This window comes from Chiroxiphia lanceolata, chromosome 8 (genome assembly GCF_009829145.1).
Source record: "Chiroxiphia lanceolata isolate bChiLan1 chromosome 8, bChiLan1.pri, whole genome shotgun sequence".
In the NCBI taxonomy this organism is placed as follows: domain Eukaryota; kingdom Metazoa; phylum Chordata; class Aves; order Passeriformes; family Pipridae; genus Chiroxiphia; species Chiroxiphia lanceolata.
In genome coordinates, this window is record NC_045644.1 from 16,577,038 (window position 1) to 16,599,143 (window position 22,106).

Consider the following 22,106-nt stretch of genomic DNA (forward strand, 5'->3'; position numbering starts at 1 on the left):
AAATAGGTCTGGCCACCAGAAAAGCAGGCACAAGGGAAATGGGAGCAGCCAGTGCAGTTTCTAAGGAGAATGAGCCGGTTTTCAAGGGTCCAGTTTGGGGATGAGCCCAGGAAAGGAGGCAGTACGAGAGCAGGAGATGCCAGAGAAATGACTAATGCCATTGTTGCCCTTGTGGAGGGATGTAAAGAGGAAATATCCGAGCAATGGCCAGTGAAGTAATTTGTTATGGATGGCATTGCATGAGAAAATTATCTATAGTAATTCCATTTGAGGGTGGACATTTTCCCCCTTCCCTCTTTTCCATGAATCATTCAAAATGGATTCCAATCCAACTGGGAAAGAAAATTAAAAAACTTGATGCTTCTAATCTTGTATTGGCAATTAAAAAAAAAAGTAATCTACACTGGAATTGCATACCCAGTACAGATTCCATACTACAGCACGTGCTATATTTATGTAATGATCACGTGGGTAAAATGTGTTTTTAAAGTATTAGCACAGGCAGGCAAGATTTAAACCAGCAGTTCTTGGCCCCTGGTATCCCATTAGGGTTGGGGAAGAGTAAGTATTATGGGATGAAAGGGAAAAAGGACGTGGTGAAAGTGGTTTTGCTCTAGATAAGCCTCTGCTTCCTGCTTCACAATCTTGTTATTTGCCTCAATTTCCCCACTTATTCTATACAGAGCTGTGAACCACTTTTACACCTTCAGCAAGAAATAGGTGCTTTGGCTTATTTTTTCGAAGAGAAATCTCAGGATGGTTGGAGAGATGGCAGCAGCTGTCTTTACAGCTTACAGGGCCTGAAGTTTCTGCTTGACCAGACATTAAATATTTCCTTCACAGAAATAGCGGGAACTTAACCAGCACAGAAAATACCTTCCCTTTTCTACCAGCGACGCCTAGCATATTAATACTTTCTCGGCTTCTTGATCTGATTAAATCTCAACTTGTACACGTACCTCAAAAATTATAACTACTACTCTCCTTTTCTGCATAGGGAGTACCATAATTTAAAAAAAAATAAAAATTAATATTTAGCATTGTCTTTGCTGACAATCTATTTAGTTGCAGCCTCTATGTTATGTATAGTTGTGAAGTAAAGATACTGTTCTGCCAGAAGCTGATGTCATGTGACTGTATGAATTTGTCCTTTGTCTTTTGCAAAAAACCTTTATTTCCTTGGACAACGGAAAGAGCAGAAGACAGAAGTGGAGAAGGAGAGCACAGGTTGAACAGACAGCACAGGGAGGAGGCAGGGTCATCTGCAGCAGAAAGGGCTTTTGGCAGGTGTTAAGGTGCTCCTGCCCAGGGATCTGAGGTCAGACACAGATCCACCACTATGTGGTAGATTCTTTTTTACATGTCATGATCTCAGACAGGTTCAGTGTGGGTGTAAACCACTCTGGAGAGCCAAGCAGCTGGGCCTGGTGCTCTTTGGTCTAATCCTGTGCAGAGAATCAAGGTACTTCAACACCCACTGCCACAAACGAAGAGAGTATAACACCTGCCTGTGTCTTGGTCATTCACCTTTGTATTTGTTTGCTTCTTTTACATTGTTTTGCTTTCTTACTAAACATATTTATTTCCTGGCAGCTGTGATACCAACAAGAACACTTGCACAAGGGATTCAGAGTCCTGTTTATTTGGTTGGCTGATTCCTAAAGCAAGTTTCTGTTTAAATTTTTGGGGAAAGAATGAAGTAGTTGTACCCAAGCCCCTGTAAGTATTGAACTATTTTAAAGTCATAAAAGCTCTTTGTATAAATGTTCATTCTATTTTTATTGCAAGCCATGGTGTGGTGATGGCTGGGTGCAGATGTCCAAGGCACCTCTGATTTACCTGGCCTGCCAGCCACAGTGGCAGGTAGATGTACTGTCTTCTACAACGTGAACAAGCTTAAGCTTACTGTAATAATTTTTGCAGTTTACTTTCACAGTGTCACCTGATAAGTGTTAATTAATACCAAGTCTGGTAACCGTTAAGATAAGAACGAGCAGTTACAATATCCTTTCATCTGCATTTGTGTGACATCCAGTGGCTGGGTGGCTCAATCACAGGCTCCAATTTCTTGTGAAAAATGTAAAAAGTGACTCACGACTCTGTTTAGAATGTGAAAGCAGGAAATGTATTGGTTATTAATGCTAGCAGAGCAATTGCTTACTTTAGGTTAAAAATAAACAGGCCGTTAAAACAGCTTGTTCAATGGAACACACTGGAGATGTGTGTGCATGTAGCCTTAACTCATTATAGCCCTTAGAGTTCTTTCCCGCTGCTACTGACGTAAACTCATCTCCCCAGTGTTCCCACTGGACACAGAGAGGTGAATAAACAATATATCACCCTGGTCAGAAATGAGTAATCTCTGTTTTCCTGCATTTAATAGTTGACTGCACCATGACCAAGACTCTTGTCATTTTTTTCAGGAGCAGTACTGAAATAGGAAACAAATTTTGATTAAAACCCTTGAAATATTTAAAATAGCCAAATGTATAAAGTTTGATTATCCAAATAGTATTAAATAAGCCTTCTAATAAGGCTTAAATTGAAAGACCTAGAACTTCACTCTCGTGTTTGAAGTAACTGCCTGAAATTTTAAAGTAATTCATGGCGGTTGTGTATTTTCTTTACCATCATCATAATGACAACGATTTGACAGCACTGATCTCAGCATTTGCTTATCCATTTTTTTTCCATGCAGGCAATAGTAACAGCTTTTTTTATTGCACACTCGGAAAAACCACAGTTATCACGGAGCATTTTTTGCAATTTTTTTATTATAAATATTGTTTACTAATGCTACAAAGGAAAAATAGGAAAACATAGAAGTTTCTCTGTTTTTCTTATCTGCTTTACAAGGTCTATAACCTTGTTTCATAAATCCAGCTAATTCCTTGTGCAAGTAGGCTTTTTACACAAGCAAAAGGAAAAACACAGTATTTTTTAAAAAATTGCTTTTAATCTCATAAAACCTAACAGAGAAATTAAGCACTGATGCCTAGTGTCTGAAGCCACTTGAAAATTGTGTTTTCAAAATTACCAAATTCCAGGCTTATTATTTATTAATGATGAGCTATTTCAAAGATGTAAAAATATTATTTTGGCAGAAAATTTCCTGTTAAGATAAAGAAATTGGATGCACAGAGAACAAAGATAGTGTGAGGCCTGGGTACTGCCTGTGAGGCAAATGTTAGCAGCAGACAGGAAAACAGCAGCTGTGCACCATTCTTGGACACAAAGTCCTCAGGAGTCACGAGGTTAGTGCAGGATCTCTTTTTTCGTGCCTGGTTTTGCTGACTACAGAGTCACTTAGTCAACTATAATAATCAGAATAAAAGTCCTCTCCTAAAGTTAGACTAGTTTATGCTAATCTATGGCAAGGAAAAGCAAGTCGAATCTGTCAGAATTGTGTCTAGAAGAAAACAAAGATCAGATATATGAAAATGCCCTTGCTGAGATCCAGTCCTTTGAGCTGCCTCTTGGAACCACACTAAGGTATGCTTTTTTGATAATATTATACTCTTCATGATGGATATGTTTCATTCTATAGCTGTTCTTTTAGTTAGTCCAATAGATTAGAAACTTGGTTTTCCTGACCCTGACGCCTACAGGACAGTTGAGTTTAATTTCAATGTGATTGGCCCTAAATGAAAAAATACAAACCTAGGTCAGCTACTCAGCTCTTTCTTTTCACCAGGACAAAGCGATCTGTTACTGATGACCGGCTGCAGATTTGCTGCGCAGAAAGAAATTACTCTTAAAAATGAAAACAAGGGGAAATCTAGTGTAGCAGTGTTTTTAATTTGACATTAACAGCTAAATTTTTAAATAATTGCTTCTTATTCTTACATTTTTAAGAAATGCAACTTATTTTAATCACTAAAGACACAACTACTTAAGGTTTTACCATTGATATTCCTAAATATCTGAAGACTTTTTTCATTTGCAGCTTATGGAAACTGTTTCATGGTAAAAGTGTAACTGAAAAAATTTCCTCTGCATATTTGTCCCTAAAAGAGTAATACACAAAAGATTATGATGTTATATGTCTAAGTATAATGTCAGTATCTGTAGAAGAGTTTTAAAAATAGCTGCCTGGCACTGTAGGCATCAGGTTGCAGTAACTATCAGGCTAAAAAAAGAAAATTTAATTTACCCTGAAAAAATGTGTCAATCTATCATTCAGTACTTTGGTGATGGAAAAAAAGGAACGTGGGAAGATTATTACTGCATTTGAATGAGAGAATAGATCATAATATTTGTTCTCAAGATGATTTCTTGAGGAATTACTCCTGTGGTGGTAGCTTGTAGGATTTTCTTATTTTTTTTGCATCATGTGCTTTGTAGGCACTTGTCTACATTTGGATAGTCCCTGTTGAGGACTATTCAGTATTCAATAAATTCATCTGAATCAACAGGAATATGATAAAGCCACAAGCACAGACAAGACATGCAGTCTTCAGTGCCATTACTAACTTGTGTACAGGTGTAGTTGCACCAGGGCAGGAGAGATGATGAGTTTTATACAGTTACTGAAGGATGCCAAATGCTATTGTAGACCTTGATGCATTCACAGTTGTGAATTGCTGCTAGTTCCTCACTGGAAAAAGTAGCTACACATCACCCTGAAGTTTTACACATCTGGTCTATTTTTTTGCATGGGCTTCCACTTGCGTGCAGATAACTTGCCCAGAAAGCAGGTGTATCCTGTCTCCTGAGCACGCAAAACCCAAGGACTGGTTCATCTTTGGCCACAGACACAAAGCATATAATTTAAATAGAAGATAGGCTGATCCTCCTCAAAAAATAAAGCACTAGGAAACAATATGTCAATTTCTAGTGAAACGTAGCAAGCCAACGCGCCAAAAGGTGCACTTTTTTTTGGTTGTTTGTTCTGTTCTATTTTTACCCCGACCCCCAAATTTCTATCACCTAAAGAATGGAAGGAATCAAGTCCGTGACATAACCCGAATGCAGAAACCCCCGCAGAGCCTCTGTCTTAGGGGTCAGCGCCGCCGGCCCTGGCAGCCGCCTCCTGCAGGGACAGGGACAGGGACAGGCACGGGCACGGCCCGCGTGCGCAGGAGCGCTTAAATCAAATCAAACAAATAATAATAACAATAAAACAAGACCATACCATGAAACAAACCAGAACTATCCCAGAGGAAAGGGCCAGGTTTGACCCTATAAGCCTCCAAGGCGTCCCTGCAGCGCGGTGCCCCGGGGTGGGCGGGCGGCCCGTCCGGAGCGCAGCCGGGACAGGGGTCGGATTTTGGGTGTCCCCCGTCTGTCACAGGGCGCTGAGCGGGTCGGAGCGGGTGGCGCCGGGCAGACACAGCTGCCCGCGGTCTCTGCCGGACACCAACGCTTGGAGATGCCCGGGGGACGGAGGGGCTTTGCCCGGCTCCCGGGATGTTCCCGGCGCAGCCCTTCCCCTGACAGGGGCGGCGGGGCGCCGGCGAGCTGGGACGAATCGCGCGGGCGTGGTGCTACCCGCTCGTCCTTACCAGCCCCTTCCCCTCTGTCCTCACCGCTGCCCGCGCCTTCTCCGCGCCGGGGAACCCGGCGACTCCCAACTCCCGGCTCCGCGGCCGCTCCTCCCTCCCCAGGTCCCTCCCCGGCACCTCCCGCCGCGGCGCGGCCGCCGGGTCCCTCCCATCCAAGATGGCGGAGAGTCTCCCCGAGCATGATCGGATCCTGCAGGAGATCGAGAGCACCGACACGGCCTGCGTGGGACCCACCTGAGGTGGGGGCGCGGGGGTCGCGGCGCCGCCGCCGCCAGGCGAAGCTCCCCCGCCCTGCCCGCCCGCCGGCCCGGGACGCGGCCCGGCCCGGCCGCGCTCTCTGACAGCTGCTCCCCAGGGACGGCGCGGGGCCGCCCGCAGCGCCGCCGGCGGGAGCGGCCGCTCCGGGCGCGGAGGGGACGGGCAGCCCCCGGGGCCGCCCCGCGGGAGCTCGACCGCTGCCCCCTGCCCCGGGCCCGGCGGGGCGGAGGGACGGGGCCGGTGCGGCGCGGGCAGGGAGCGGGGCTGTCACCCCGGGCCGCGGCGCTGACAGGGGAGGGGAGCCGAGCGTATGCGGCGGCCGTGCCCCGGCCCTGGGCTGGCCGCTCTCGGGCATTGTGTGTTGGGGAAGCAGCGGGGCGAGGAGCGCGGCCTCGGGACGCGGTGGCCAGGCTCGGCCAGGCTCGGGGCGCCCGCTGTAACCCAGGGCCGGCCTTTCCTGCCCCGCGCTTGGACACGAGGCAGCTCCCTGGGGTGTGCCGGTACCCCCGGCTCGGTGCTGGGAACGGAACCGAAACCGTGTCGTGGGTGGGTATTGCAGTGCTCCTCTGTGCAGCTTTTAATGATGCGATCTGAAACATCCTGCCCTGGTCAGCTTCCTCCTGGAGATGTGACAGTGTTTAGAGCGTTTCTGATGTGCCATGACTTCAGTGGTTTGGTTTTTTTCTTCTCCCTCCAGTTCCACATACTGCCAAATACCGTAGCCTGCATGTTGAAAAAAAGGTTTTGCATAACCTTTCCTGTTAAGAGGGGAACGTGAGAGAGAGATGGGGAGAGAAGCGCTGGGCCTGGAGAGAGTGAAATGAGTAATGGAGGAGACATACTGGGAAAGGGGATCTTCATCCTGGAGCTGTGTTGATGATTCCCTGATTAGAGATGTCAGAAAGAAGTGAAAAAGCATGGATGCTACCAAACAGGGGAGAGAGAACTGTGAATTCTTCCTCTGAGAAGATACAGAGTGCCTGTTTGCAGAGAACTGGAAAAGGCAGTTTGTGTGGCAGCATGCTGCACAGTGGTGAGCGTGGTGCTGCTTGCTTTTCCTGGAGGGAATGGTGCCTGCCGGAGAGCGTGGACAGGGCTGGAAGAGGGTGAATGCAGGGTACACAGATGAGGAACCCTGTGCTGAGAACTGATGGAAGAGAAATTTATGTTGCATATGAAATGGATCATTTTGCACTTCACAGCAAATGATTTTGAGGTTGGCTGCGTGTGTCTACGGTGGGCCCTCCAGAGCAGTGTGGAAGGTGGCAGTCTGGGCATTTGTGCGAGGCTGGGGCTAATCAGTCTTCCAAGAGCCCAGCTAGTAGGGTGGTCCAGACATCACACAGGGACTGCTTGTCAGGTCAGTCTGGTCTTGGAGGTCAGCTTGGAGCAAACTGTGCTCTAATCTCCCCTCGTGTTCCTTAAACACAGCAAGTATTGGGAGTACAGAGTGGAGATGCTGAAATGGAGCATCACAAGGAGCTTCACTTGTGAGACTCTGAGAGCTCAGGCTGAGAGAAACTAGATTGAGTTGTCCCTGGAGGCAGTTTAGCCATGTTTCAGTTAACATGCCCAGGCAGGCTGAGGCTGATGTCTGGAAAAAAACACACCAAAACAAAAAACTTAGCAACAAAATATTAAATATAATTGCAGTTTTGCTACCATCTCCAGGATGGAGCTTAATCACAGTACGTTGTGTAAAGGACATACAAGAGAATCAGGCTACACAGTAGAAGAAGGCATGTTTGGGACCCACAAGTGTGAATGAGGAAGGGACTATATAAATCTCTTATCCATATTAAGCATTTAAAATGTGCCAAAGTTTTTATAAATATGGACATTTAATTTCTTAATTTCTTTGCATGTTCCTGTCCTTTCTTCTATTTGTGTCTCATCTGTCTTGTCTATCTTGTTATCTCACTAGCTTTCCAGTAGGGGAATTTTGCATTGCTAACTTTAAGGGACCCCAATCTTTTTGGAAAAGATTGCATGTTGGTCTAATTTAAGCTCTAGTGTTCAATTTCAAATTAAAAAAATGAGGCTAAAGAATGGTTACACCTGGCAGAGTGTTTTGAAAGAAGTCCAGTCAACATCACAGTAATATCCTGCTACTTCTTAAGAATAGCAGTGTTTAAAATCAAAACTGTAGCTATTTGCTCAGCTGTGTCTGTTACAATTTGTGAATTGCTGGGCAAAACTGAGAAGTCTAAAATCCCGCAACTAATTTCAAGATCTATTTCAGTGAACAGAAGCGTGAACGTAAAATGGAACGTTATTTTCTGTGTGAGATCTAGGTTTTACTTGCTAGACAATATGAATCAAAGAAATGAGTTGAGTAATTATTCAGTTGTGTAAGACTACAACATAAAGTGATCCATTGATTTCCAGTCAGAGAAGCCACTGAAACCAGTTGTCTCATGTAATGACCGAAATTACATTCATTTCATTATGTGAAATGGAATGTTTTCGTAATCTGTGATCTGTAATGCTGGGAGAATATTTATAGCATTGTCACATGAAAGAAAGTACCAACATACCTACTTAAATAGCAGAACAAAAGGAGGGGCTCAAGATGAGCGGTTTGGATAAGTAGCATGAGGTGTAGGGATATACAAGGTGTGACTTATCCTTAATTGTTCATATCAAGATCTTAATGTCTTCCTAGTGCATCCATGCTTCATAGAAGAAGTGTAATGTTTTTTGTGGGCTGTATGTAGATTCCATGGAAACACATTTCTGCTCTTGTTTTTCTGCAGGGTTCTGTTTGCTAGTTTGGCATAGCTGCCCCTGCCAGGGTGCTGTTTCCTACCCTGCTACAAAAATGACAGCACTTGTTCTCATGATATAAAAAATAGCAGCATTTATTGATATATAATGGTTTTGTGTATAATGTACAGGTAAGAAATAACATACGGACTGATCTTGCAGGTGATTTTCTAGTGTTGAGATCTACCCATATAGAAGAATGTGAAATGCAGTCCTTTATAGGAGGAATCAAGGTACAGTTGGTACAATTGGGATTATTTACTGTTTAGGAGAGTAAGTTAGCTCCTAAATATTGTTCCACATCTCAAGAAATATGAAATGGAAGAGATTGGATTTGATGACATTAATTTTCTTTTTACATTTTAACTGGATTAATTATTTATTTAAGATTGCTGGTATTTTACTTGCATCTCTAAATTCGGTAACACATGCTGAATCATTATAAATGAAACTTAAACAACTGTATAGCATGCCATTCATTAAACAGGCAGACTGCATATAACAAGCCAGGATTAATTTTTTTTCATCAGACTGTGCAACTTTTATCAACATCTTTTTAGCTTTAATGGCTAACAAAATGAGATTAGTGACAACACCTGTTAAAGGCTCATCACTCTCACCTTTTTATATAACATGTTAATATCTTGTAATTCACGTCACATACTTTTGGGCTTTGCAAACCCAGGGAGAATTATCAGCACATTTTTGATCTTTTTAAAGGAAATGGAAAAAGACAAAAAGAAAGGAAGGAAATTCCTATATTCTCTTTCTCAAAAAAAGATAAATTAAGAAGTTAATAACAAAAAAAGTTTCAGGCCCTCGCTAAACTTTGTATAAATATATACTAATAGAATTTCAAGAGCCAATTTTTAAGATTGTCTTCGGACTTCTTGAATAGTCAGTTGGATATACTGGGGAAGAAGATAGATTCTGTTCAGAGGAAAATAATTGACCTTTTATGATGGTTAGTTTTTGGTTGATTGAAATAGGTCAAAGTGTAGCTCAACAGAGTAGAAGAAGTTGTTCTGCTGGTGTCCTGATATACTATAGTTACGAGTCTCTTTGAGTTTGTGGTAATGTGTTTCAAAGCCTTTTTAAAAAATAAATTAATTAACTCTTAAACTCTAGCTTGGCAATGTGTTGTGTAAGCATATCGCAGACTTTCTCTGAACACTTCATCTCATGAGCTTTGCATCGCTGAGTCTGCACTGTTCTGTGATCCTCCTGTCAGAGGACGACCTCCCTGTCCCACAGTCCGATGACTGAACAGTAATACAAAAGTAAAATTAAATATAAAAATTATGTGGGACTCGATGATGGCAATTTTGTAGCTAAGGTGAAGTTGATAAGGAGGTGCTATGTCTGTTGACGTGTCTGTAAGTGGGATGTGCTCTGGCTTTAACCCACAACTGCAGCTTGGAAAGCACTCCTAAAAAGTCAGCATAAAAATGCTTTTGAGCAGCTTCTCTGTTCCTGATATCTGTCATCACCAAGCTGTTGCCTGGTAGATGTTAGAGCATCTTGTAGGTTGCTCTAAGTTGTGCTGGCCATGAAACTTCTTTGCAGAGTTACTAGAGGGCCTCCTCTGAAGACATCTCACTGGCTTATTGTCTCTGGCTGTGGGAATCATGCCCCCAAGAGCTGTTTGGTTGATGCATTTCTGTCTGATGCTGCAGTTTGCTGCAGTCACCTTCCACTGATCTAGGACTGCATTGCACTGGTAAAAGCAGCAGCGAGCCACCCGGCTGCAAAGCATAATCACTTTTGCATGGTGCTGCTTTTTTCTCATTTAAGTTAAACAGTTTGGATGTTGGATGTATATTTGTTATGACACTCGTAAATGAGTATGGGTGAAGTGCTACAACTAACTGATAACTGTTCATCCTGAACTTCTATCCTTGTGTTGCAGAAAAGCTGAAGGTGAAAGGCACATTTCAGGAAGACATCATTAGAAGAATAAGCAAGATATTTTGTCCTTTCCTAATCAAAGTCTCTAAGAAATTACAAGGTAGAAATGTGGAGTGAGAGCCTAATTCTGCTGCTTTTACTCTGCTGTCAAGCTGGGGTCCATAATTTGTATTTTGGAGATATTTTTGTATCTGTTGAGGCGGCCTGTCCAAGGACAAGTGCGCAAAGCACCTAAATGCTCTGAAACCTCAGTGTAACTTGTTTTACTGAAAGTGTACATTACTGTTACTAGCAGACGTGCTTTAGCTATGCGATTCTGAATCCTTAGCACAGCAGTTAGTAAGCAGTAACACAGGCAGTATGAATGACTTCTCAAAATGTGGGTAACACAGTTGCAGACAGGGAAATACATTTTCTGAGTACCTGTGGGCTGTTGGGATTTGTGATGTGGTTATCCAATGACAAATTGTGGTTGCCCTCATTTTGCCCTGTGGTCTTACTTGTCAGGTAGGATTGTATAAAGGCATTTTTCTGTGTTTTCATTTTTTTGGTTTTGGAGTATGAGCCAGCAATTCATGGTTTTGTCTATAGCTTAGTTTTGTTTTAAATACAGAGCAAACATAAGAGGACTCAGATCATCAGCCAGTGCTTTAAATCAGAATTTAAATGGTTTGATCACGTATTTCAATTTCAAACATATAATAGTATCACAGAGTTGTAAGCTATTGGTTTGAAAATGAGTAGTCTATATCTTTATTAATGATCTGTCTTCGAGTTCTGCTCAGTTTTCAAGTTAATGTGCTTCATTCCTAGTTCCCTTTCAAACTGAAGTTACAAAGTAGCCCAAAAAGCTGGAAATTCCTTGTGTGATAGCTGTGGTCTTTTTTGCATCAGGTCACAGAGTGTACTTTATGTATATGTTGTGGTTTAACCTCTGCCAGCAGCCAAGCACCACAGAGCCGCTTGTTGACTCTCCCACCTGCAGGATGGGGGAGAGAATCAGAACGGTAAAAGCTGAAAAACTACTGGGTTGAGATAAAGACAGTTTGACAAGGAATGCAAAGGCTGCACACACAAGCAAAACGTGGAATTGATTCACGGCTTCCCATGGGCAGGCAGGTGTTCAGCCATCTCCAGGAGAGCAGGGCCCCATCACACATAGTGGTGACTTGGGAACACAAACACCATCACTCCAAACTCCTCCCCTTCCTCCTTCTTCCCCCCACTTTACGTACTGAGCATGATCTCATATGGTCTGGAACATCCCTTTGGTCAGTTGGGGTCACCTGTCTTGGCCATGTCTCCTCTCAACCTCCCACGCACCTCCAGCCTCCTCATGAACGTGGCAGCACAAAAAGGCCTTGACTCTGTGCAAGGCCTGCTCAGCAATAACAACATCTCTGTATTATCTCTGTGTGATATTATTATCTTGATAATATAGCACAAACCCAAAACACAACCCCATACTAGCTACTGTGAAGAAAATTAACTTTATCCCAGCCCAAACCAGCATATATTTATATACCAGTTATTGTAATAGTGAACTCCTGTTTTGTAACTGGGTGTTAGGGAGTGAGGAGAATGACCTGCTTGCTGTGAAAAGTGTATCCTGAAAAAACAGAGGCTTGCTTGTAGTGTCAGTTGCAGATTTTGTTACTTGGTGCAGGATTTGATGGTATTCCAAATGTTTAGGTTCAAAGGCAACAGTCAGATAAATCGTCTATTTGATGTATATACTATGAAGGAGCATTGTTTTTTATCACTAGTCTATTATATAGAGTCAAAAGGCATAAGAAGAGTGTATGCTGTAGACTGATTAATCTGGCATTCAGAGCAGAACTGCAGCTCTGATTTTTCCACAGACTAGCCTGATATTTCAGTCAGATTTGTCATTGGCAGCAAAAGTATTTTAGAAGGTGAGGATTCACTTGCATTGCTACAAGTTTCAACATAATTCTGAACTTTTTATTAAGCCCGAAACTGTTTGTGGCTAATCATATCTGCACTGCATTTTTCTGTTGTGAAAAATCTTTAGGTTCAGTGCTGATTCAGTTCATCATGAAATATGTCTGCAAATCAAGTTATCTTGATCTTTAAGTGTTCATACATCAGCTTCTGACTCAGTTCTTGCAGTGATTTCCAAATGGGCAACTGCCAAGTGAATTTTAACCTAGCTAGTAACCTGTGTAAATGGTTCTGAAATAGCTCCCTCCAATTTCACAAGCATTACTAAAGAGTTGAAATTGTCCCAGTGTTTAGGAAACAAGTTTCAAAATACATAAAGCTTTTAAAATAGAGGTATCATCTGCTGAGAGATCCAGAATAGTGTACTTAATAGGTGTTTATCTAAATTTAACCTTCTCATCATAGGAACAGCTTATGCTTGTGCATAAGCTCTTACATCAGTTAAATTCAGGAAAGTCAGTTCTTATTCCTGTCATCTCTTCATTGATTTCTTCCTCAAGCTGATTTTATTTAGTGTCTGGTGACCCAGATTTTGAACCTGCCATGTGCATAGGAAGTGCATAATTTACATCCTTCACAAATGCCAGTCACATGGGTACTTATTTTCTTGGAGATTTTTTTGGAAAGCCAGCAGCATAACCTGTACTCCAGCTTTCTTTGTGTGTTGCTGAACCATTGCTCCAGACTTTGAAATTTCCTCAATACTGATGGCTGCCTGAGGGAGCCTTAGCATAATTCAATTAAATATGAGTCTGATTTTGACTAAGTGTTAAGAGTGTTTGCACATACAAGGCTGAAATTACAGTGACTCAGTTAAACAAGTTTTGTCATGTTGTGTTTTATGTATTATACTACTAAAATGAGTTAATACAAATCTGTGAGGATTAATATTTTTAAATAATGCTTCTAGGATGGTACCCAGAATGGATTTGCAAATAGGAAACTATTTCTATGGGTTGTAATTTATTAAGTAATAACTTGTTAAAAACATTAACATAGCTCTGCATCAGCATCAAGTAATCACATGAGATTTTATCTTACTGAAGGACTTGCTATGGCTAGTTATAAAATCTAACTGTTGCCAGCCATTCTGGCTATTTTCTGGTGGTGGTTGAAATGCCCACATCTAATCCCTGTCACCACAGACCTTGATATAACAATGACAGAATTCTCAAAGATGTTCTTAAAGTATGTTCAGCAATGCATCTCTTCCTCATCTGGTTCTTGTCTACTATGGAATTATTTGTACACCTGACAAACTGTGTGCTGTGCATGAAGGAGTTAATGATCTCCTGGAGCCTGGCTGAAGCCCTTCCAGTACCTCAACCTTTGCCAGTAATAGCAAACTAGTAGGGAACTTAATCACTGACAGAGGTACTAAGAAGGAAGGAAGCAGATTTTAGAGTGCATCAGCCTTGATGGAAAGACATGGGATTGACAGAGAAGACCTAAAAAAGATGCTGGGGATTTTTTTTTTTTTTGGATATAACATGAGGTGTTTGATTCTAATACAGTGGGTGGGATTTTCACTGTGTCTTAGGGAAGTAATTTGCTTGCAATATTTCAGTGAGTGTAGCTTGCAATCCTCCTGTGAATCAGAGTAATACAAAATGAATAATGCATATATTGTTTTATGTGTACTAGGGGATACTTTTGAGACATTTCAGCTTCAAAAAGAAGCGTTTCAACTTTCAAGTATCACATACTTCAATTTTAATACGCTCTCCTTTCTATTACAGGCATTTAGATGTTTCTTTTGGTAGCAGCTCTCACTGGCATTTTCACAGTTTGCGCACTACCTGATGCATAGAGTGACTTTGAAGGCTCTTTACCCCCTTTTATTCATTGAGGCAATGTTTTCTTCTGGGTTTTAATTTCAACATAAAAGTAACATAGTAAATACTGTTTTATACTGTATATTTGTTCTATTTTGTTTCATAAACTTAGGAAGCTATAAGCAGTTAGCCAATGTGTGCTACCTCCTCTTGAAATGTGGAGTTTCTGTGGCATGCTGAAGTGTCATCTTTCCCTAAGAAATGAACAGGTTTTCTTAGTCTGTTTACTGAGCAGGCAGAGGACTGGACTAAGTCAGTTGCTTCAACAGTCTTAATCGCTTCCTAACAGAGAGAAACTCTGTGAGTTAGTTTCAGTTCGGCTTCTGAATAGAAAGCAGACTTTTTTTAGAAGTCATCTTTTGTTTTCTTCAGTGATCCTGGTAGATGTGCAAAGTATATACAGTACAGGCTGCTGTTTTGCATGAGTAAAATATATGATGATTTTCTATGTATAGGCTATGGGAGCTCATAGAGTTAACAAAAATTAATAATATAAAATTATTGTAAAATATATGCTTTGGTTATGTTTGCAGAGGAATATGTGTATCAAAGAATTATTTGGTTTGATCAGTATTAAATAGAATACATTCTTAATCCAATTGATTTTGAAACTTTTTAATTGCTGTATATTTTATTCAATGGAACTTCTTGAATTTCTGAAATAATATTTACATCTGTGTAGTGTGGGTATTCAAGTTTGTTGAAATAACTAACTAACACTGCTGACATTAAGTGTTCTGTTCTATTTCACATGTCTCATGAAGAGGCATATGAAATTGTTGACATGAAATTTATTTTGTCAATTGGTATGTATTTATCTTGTATTTATGTCTCAAGTGCTCTAGATAAAGATGACAGATTAGCTAGAGGTTGTAAGAGATGGCTAATTATTTCTGAAACATGTATAATAGAAATCTGATCAAATTTTCAAAAAGAACTTAGAAGCTCACTATTTGATTTACAGATGAATCCATTGCTACTAAAATGTAACAAAACAGTCTATGGAAATATTAAGGGAAAATAAGAATATTACTGTATGGACTTTAATTTCTTATTTGATTTTCTATGAAATAAAATAGATTCCAACTACATCCACTTGGATCCATTTAGGTCTATGGAACAGATGGCCAAACTTGGCATTTCATTATGTGGCAATAGCCAGTACCAAAGTGAGTGAAGGGGCTGTTTCCTTTGCTGTCTTTTAATCTACTATTACAACACAAAATGAGAAAAAAAAGTTAGTGCAGCACTTGTTTTTCAGTTTCTTGCTTCATACATCAGTAAGTCGCACAAAGGCTTAGCAGGAAGAGGCATCTCCTTGGTCAGCAGTGTAAAAACAGGAAGGAGGAAGTCTATTGCAAATCTGGGTGTGCTGATTATCAGTTCATGTTTCGCTGCAGAGGATGTCCATTAACAGCCAGCAGCGTGATCCATTGCTTATCCAGCATGAACAATGACTGCTGTAGTGCTGCTACTACAGAACAAGAACCCTGCTTATAGGAAGTAATGTTAACTAACAAACTGTACTCGGCCCTTTCCTGCTCATAGAAACAGGATACTATTAGTGAGAACAATGCACAGAAATTGCACATCCAGGAAAACCAGGCAAGCAAAGTATAACAGCTAAACTAAGATTAATAAAATCTTTTAGCTTGACTTCTGCATTGTTTTGGCATGTAATAGGATCTTCTAAATAGAGTGGTGAGATGTAATTATGAATAAGGATGGCAGAACTGGACCCTAGGTAGCACTTGGCATTGAAAGGCTGCTTAGGTTTTAAGAAATGTGCTTATTACCATAAGTGCAGTTGAATTACAGGAAACACCTGGTCATTATTTTATAAAGCATTTAAGGGTGCATGCAGCAGCCTATATGAAATTACTCCATGGAAAATCCCTACAAAGTTTGCAGTTTGTGTAAACAGAAAGTATCTTTGTATATGTAGGACAAAGGAAGTCTTTGCAGTGTTTCCTGTGAAATTGCAGCTTAAATGGAGTGTGTGACACAGTATCTGGTTAGGGATGCCATGGTTATAGTCATAGTGACAGGTCTGTTTAAGGGACAGAATCTTAATTTGCATTGTCAGTGTTTTGTGCTTGCACTGATCTCACTGCTCATCATGGAAATGCAAATACTGATGACTGTTAATGAACATCCTCTGCAGCGAAACGTGAACTGATAATCAGTACTTTGTTTTATAATTTTATTATTATATCTCTGTTGGTGGTGGTTTTGTTTTTTGTGGGTTTTTTCTTAGTGAAGGGAGAAATAGGGAGAGAGGACAAACATCTAGTGGGCCACGTCTTGCAATCTGTGTATGGGAGCTAGTTGAGAGCACCTCTAGCATCAGGACAAAATTGGCATTGGTAGCACGATACGAATTCTAAAACAATTATTTTCCATAAGCACAGGTTCTTCATTTGAGAGTTGATTTATTTGCATGTGTTTTAAGTATTACTTTGAAAAACTGAATAAAAAGTGTATGGTTTTCTTTTTTTTTGTGCCTTTGTTTAATTGATCAAAGTGGTCAGTTGATTTTTTTCTGAAGCTCTACAGATGAATCTTTTTGTCTTGCATCTGTAGCAGGTCAAAAGCTGCAGTCAGACTTACATTCCATGTCAAACTTTTACAACTGTTGTACAGATGTGTGTAATTCCTATCATTGTTACAGCATTCATGGAGTTGTAACTGATTGGCACTTACTGAGTGGTTATCAGTATCCTGAGAGGAATGGTGTATACAGTTTTTAATTGCTTCATATGTCTTGTGTAATCAGGAAATGAAAGACTTTGTGGCAGTGTGGGCAGGGGTGGGGAACCTGCAATTCATCCTAGAAATGGGACAGAACAGGATGGGTTAGGGAGGTGTGAAAGTGGTGAAAGGTGGCAAGTCGTTAATGAGGAGCTTCTTCATCCTGTGAAAAGATTGGTATTTTTCCTCTATTTTCTGGTTTTTTTCACTATTTTTGAAATAGGTGTTCTGTTTTAAAAGTCTTTGCTGCTGAACCTGTTACCATAAATGATTACTAGAAAGAAAATTATTCACTCAAAAATTTATAGTACTGCTCCATAAGCTCAGAGTTGTTTTTTCTGAATATGGATTTGCAATTAAAAATTGAACCATTACTCATTTAAAACAACAAACCACACACACTAAACAACCCCCAAAACCTTCAAGAAATAATAGATTTAAAAATAAACCAAAATGGAACTTGTTAAATATTATTTTTTCTTTGTCTAACAGACTGTTTTAGTAATGATTTTTAATTGACAGAGTTACTTATCACCAATCAGGAATTCATATTATTTTCTGCTTCTGATTGAAATGTTACAGCTATTGCCATAGATATGAAACAAAATTACTTAGTTCTGATTCTAATTATTCTTGTAATCTGTTTTTCCATGCTAAACCAAATAGATTATGGGAGAAGTTGTATTTAGATTTATGGTTATTGTTATTTTCTAGTGAGAAGATAACAAAGATGTGCAAATTGGGGATGAAGAGGAAAAAAGCAAATTTGGGGTATTTGCTGAAGTTTCAAAAAATATTTTTAGGCTTCTCTCCTTTTACACTTATTAGTCTGTATATTTACCTTTCTAGTAGTCCATAGTCAATATATTAAATAAATTTCTGGGCTTATATGATTTTTTTTTTTATACTTTTTATTTCCCTTCTCCTTAGTGAAATGTTCATCCTCTTTCAATCCCATTTGCACTCAGGCATTTAAGGACATATATCCTGATTGTGCATAGAAATATTATATGATGTTATAGCAGAATATCCTTTTGAAGTGGGACTGTAATCATTTGTGAAGACATCTGTGATAGTGACTTAGAGTGATAATGCATATGTGTGGAGTTGTCATTATGGAATAGATCAGATTTCAGGATAATTGATTTTTAAAAGGAATATATTTTTTGAAGGATCAGGTGGAATTTTTGGCATGTTAAATTTTACAATCCCTGGCTAAATTTTAGTTCTCTGGAGATGAGCCTTTTTGCTTTCTTAGCAGCTGGTGTTTTCGTGCATAGAATGGTGCCCTCTGGTGCCTCAATGTAGTTTTGCATGTAAACACAAGAAGGTGTCAATAAGACCTATTAAATACATATTTTTCATAATGTGTTTCAGTTTTGAAAGTAAAAATTTTAGGGAAGTTTTATGGTATAAAGTAAACTTATTTTCTTCAATTGGAAAATGGTTGCATATCTGAAAATTCTCCTTTTTTTTTTCTTTTGGGACCTGAATTCAAATCTGTTTATGCTTGTTTTTCTCCCTTCAGCCTACTGGTAAAAATATCCCTATTGCAATAAAATTGATCCAGTGACTGAGACATCTTTCTCCTTAGGTTAGTCTCTGACTATTCCGAGTTGATTTTTTTTCTCTTACAAGTACTTCTGCACATTTTATTTACGTAGCCTGGCTTTAATATGAGTTGTATTGCCCAGTTGTTGGGATGAGTCAGAGAAAAAAGTTCCTCTGTTTATATGGAGTTCAGGGAAATACAGACAGATGACCTGCGACACGTTACCAGAAAAATTGTTCAGCTCTGCTTGTGCTCTTCATGAGTTCCCTACTTGCCCAGTCGATTAGGAAAGAAATAGTACCTGTCCTGTCACTGATTTGCAGAACTGATGTCTAAGTAGTCACTCAAGTTACTGTTCTCTCATTTCACATTGAAAATTGAGGTGATGTGTTGTTTTGGGTTTTTTGGTGCCAAAATCAAATACAAACTTCTGTCTCCGACATCGGTGATTTTTTTCTTTTTCTTTTTTTTTTTTTTTTCCCAGTTTGAAGACTCATACTGAGAAAAAACCTTCTTGTCAGGGTTTCATGGTATGAATCAACAACTAGAGGTCTATAGGTTCCTAGAGCTGTGTAGATCAGATGTTGAAAGTAATTGTAATACAAACTGATCATGTCTTTCAGTTCGGCACAGTTTAGGTTTGTGCTGTATTTCAGACCGCTAGCAACCACTTCAGGGGTCCATAAAGCTGAAGGGAGGATCCTTGGGATTCTTCATTCAGAAGCATATAAGCAGAAGTTTAAAGAACTATATTTACACATGTAAAAATTCTTTTGGTATCCTAGGCACGTTTGCTCTTTTTGTGGCATTTCCCACTGATGTATATGAAGCAATTTACAGTGAGAGATTTTTAGGGTAGACAGATTAGCATTATAGTCATCTCCTGAAGAAATGGAGCTGGAAGGGTTACTACGACCTCACTCTCTTTCTGAGAGAATTCTCTGTGTGTGTGTTGTAAATTTTGTTAATTTTGTCTTGTAATTTAAAAGAATAATCTCTAGGATACTTTCAGGATTCCATGTCTCTCTGCAAGATACTGAAATATGGTGATAGTCTAACTCTGAAAAGTGCAGAATTGCTGTCAGGATTGCTTGCAGTGCCGTTATCTGGTGAAATATACACTTTCAGATAATTATTCAAATTACTTTTTTTAGGTAAGTGTAGGTAATTTTTGAAATGTATGTATGGAAAGTAAGTTTCAGTATTATAAATAAACTATACCGTACAACGTGTGATGTTCCATAATGGGTAAATTAGGTGTGTGTAGTCTCAGTTGTGTTTGCAGATTTGAGAAAAAAGCCCAGTTTCTGTCCATGGCTAGAGATGGCATGGCTCTCTAGAGTACACTTACATTTCTAAAAAAGCCAGTACTTTAGGCCAGACTTGGTTCTGAAGCCCCTAAATTGCGGGTGTATAGTGTCCTAACAGTACAGCATCTTAAGGAAGTTAGTGAACTTGTTTGATTCATCTTCTTCTCACCATCTCTTCTCTCACTTTTTCACAGGAAGTTGTGATACAAAGTGTGAATTTTTTAAATACACAATGATTTTTTCTGTAAAAGTGAGCAGTTTGTCTCAGGAGTTTTTTCACTCATATGCTGAAGAGGATTAATTTGTTGTTGTTCCCACAAGATGGAGCTGTCTACTTATGTAATGAATATGGAATTTATACTACTAGTGCATCTTAGGGAGCTCTGTCAAAATAGTGGTTTAGATCACAGATCATAATTATATTAGTATCTTTGCAGAAAAGAGTACAATGTAGAACATGAAATAGTAACTATTATTTTAAGAAGGTGGGGTAATCTTGTGGTTAAGGCGTTGGGATGTACGCAATATTGATTTTTCCCCCCGTTTGAACAGTTATTCCCTGTATGATTTTGAATTAAATATTGTGATAATACCCCTGAGATTAAAAATAAGTACTTTATGATCATTAAACTTAATAATAAGTAGCTTTAATATATTGAAGAAAACATAATAACACTAATTTTTACAACAGTGAATACTGTATTGCCTCTACTGCGTTTTATGTGCTTCCAGAATTTCTGGCTATGCTGTCTGAAGTTGTTTGATAACACTTTAAGGAGAAATCTTCTGATCTCAAATGATTTCCTTCTGTCAGTATTTCAACAGCATGTCTGACTGTATTGGTAGATCTGAAGTGGATTGAAAAGTTGACAAGGCAGCTACTGGATACCCCCAATCATCAGGCAATAACTAGTCCAAAAAGACAGTACACTACAACCACCAAAGAAAGTTTGGTCACCAAATCAAGTGTGGAGTTTCTCTTGCACCATCTTTTTCTTATTCCGTTTTAGGCATATTTGCTTTACTGTGTTTTACTGCTGTTTTCATTTATGTGTGTATTGCACAACTCCCAGTTTGAGCACATGGCGATAGGTGGAAGTCTCCTATCTTTGTGATAATGATGCTCCTTTCTCACTTCCCTTTGAGAACTCTGAAAGGAGACCTGAACTTGGAGACTCCTTCCACTCTTAAAAAAAAAAAAAAGGCTAAAGGAAGCAGTAATGAATTGAACTTTTTTTCTTTACTTTAGCATACAGTAAGATGGTAAGTCCAGTCCATTCAGAGATGCGTGCCTGATATCTCTGAAGGCACTATCTGGTCCTCCTAATCTTTTTTCTTCTCCAGGAACTCTGGAGGCAAGTGGGTGTCCCCCTATGTCCACCCTGTAGGTTCCAACATCTCTGACCCTTTTCTTATGGAGACAGAGCAGCAGTCATGTAACTAGCGTGTACTGTGTAGTTTGGAGCACTACAACATCAGTCGTTGAGCCTTTTTATCATTCTTTCCCCATTTCTTTACAGGTAACAGTGATAGGGTCTCCATGAGTGTCCCTGTGCGTTCAGATGCAGAACATTGGGTTGCTTGATGAGAGCTCACTCAATACCAACTGTGTCTTGCACCTTTCTTTCCTCCCATGCCAGGATGCTGCTTCTCCTCCAGCCAGCACCAGGTTCTGGGTGCAGATGTTTCCCACTGGCAGATATGGGTCACTCGTGATCATCCACCATGGCCCTTTAAACCTCAGTCATCCTGGGCAGCCTTGAGAGGGGTCCCTTTCAGGCAGTCTGACAGGAACCTCAGGAGGGACTGATGGGCACACATGTGCCTCTTCCAGCTGTCATTTCAAACTGTGGTGGTGGAAATGGTGAGGGGTAAACCACTTCATGGGTCAACAATCCTGTTTTTCTCCTGGTGCCCTTTGGAGGAAAGAACCTGCCTTCAGTACCATAGCCTTATTTTCCTATCATAAGCAAAAGGAATAAAATATTCTAGGAATATTTTATTGCATAGATTTTTCCCAGGGAAAAGCAATAACAAGCAGACTGTAAGGAATCAACTTTCTTCCTTTAACATGTATGACAGCATATTGCCTTTCTCATGTCTCTAAATTCAGTAGCTTGAGTATTTCCTACAAGGTAAGAAGAAACTCAAAAAGTAGCAAGAATCTAGTTACAAGTCTTTTCAATCTCTTCTACACCCTTTTCTTCATTGAAAGGTCAAGTTCTTTCAGACACTCAGCTATAGGTTTGTTGATTGT

The 22,106-nt window shown here is 40.0% G+C and overlaps 1 protein-coding gene across 2 annotated transcripts in view; it reads left to right on the forward strand.

The window, feature by feature from the left end:
• Positions 1-3,288: 3,288 nt before the first annotated feature.
• EXOC6 (exocyst complex component 6) overlaps positions 3,289-22,106 on the forward strand; it is an 89,353-nt gene continuing 70,535 nt past the window's right edge. Inside the window, exon 1 of one of the 2 annotated variants that reach the window (XM_032694238.1) lies at positions 3,289-3,492. In XM_032694238.1, coding sequence (XP_032550129.1) covers positions 3,371-3,492 — 122 coding nt within the window. In that variant the 5' untranslated portion in view covers positions 3,289-3,370. Of the gene's footprint in view, positions 3,493-5,641; positions 5,741-22,106 lie in introns of those variants that run through there. The other variant, XM_032694239.1, reaches the window with a different exon arrangement.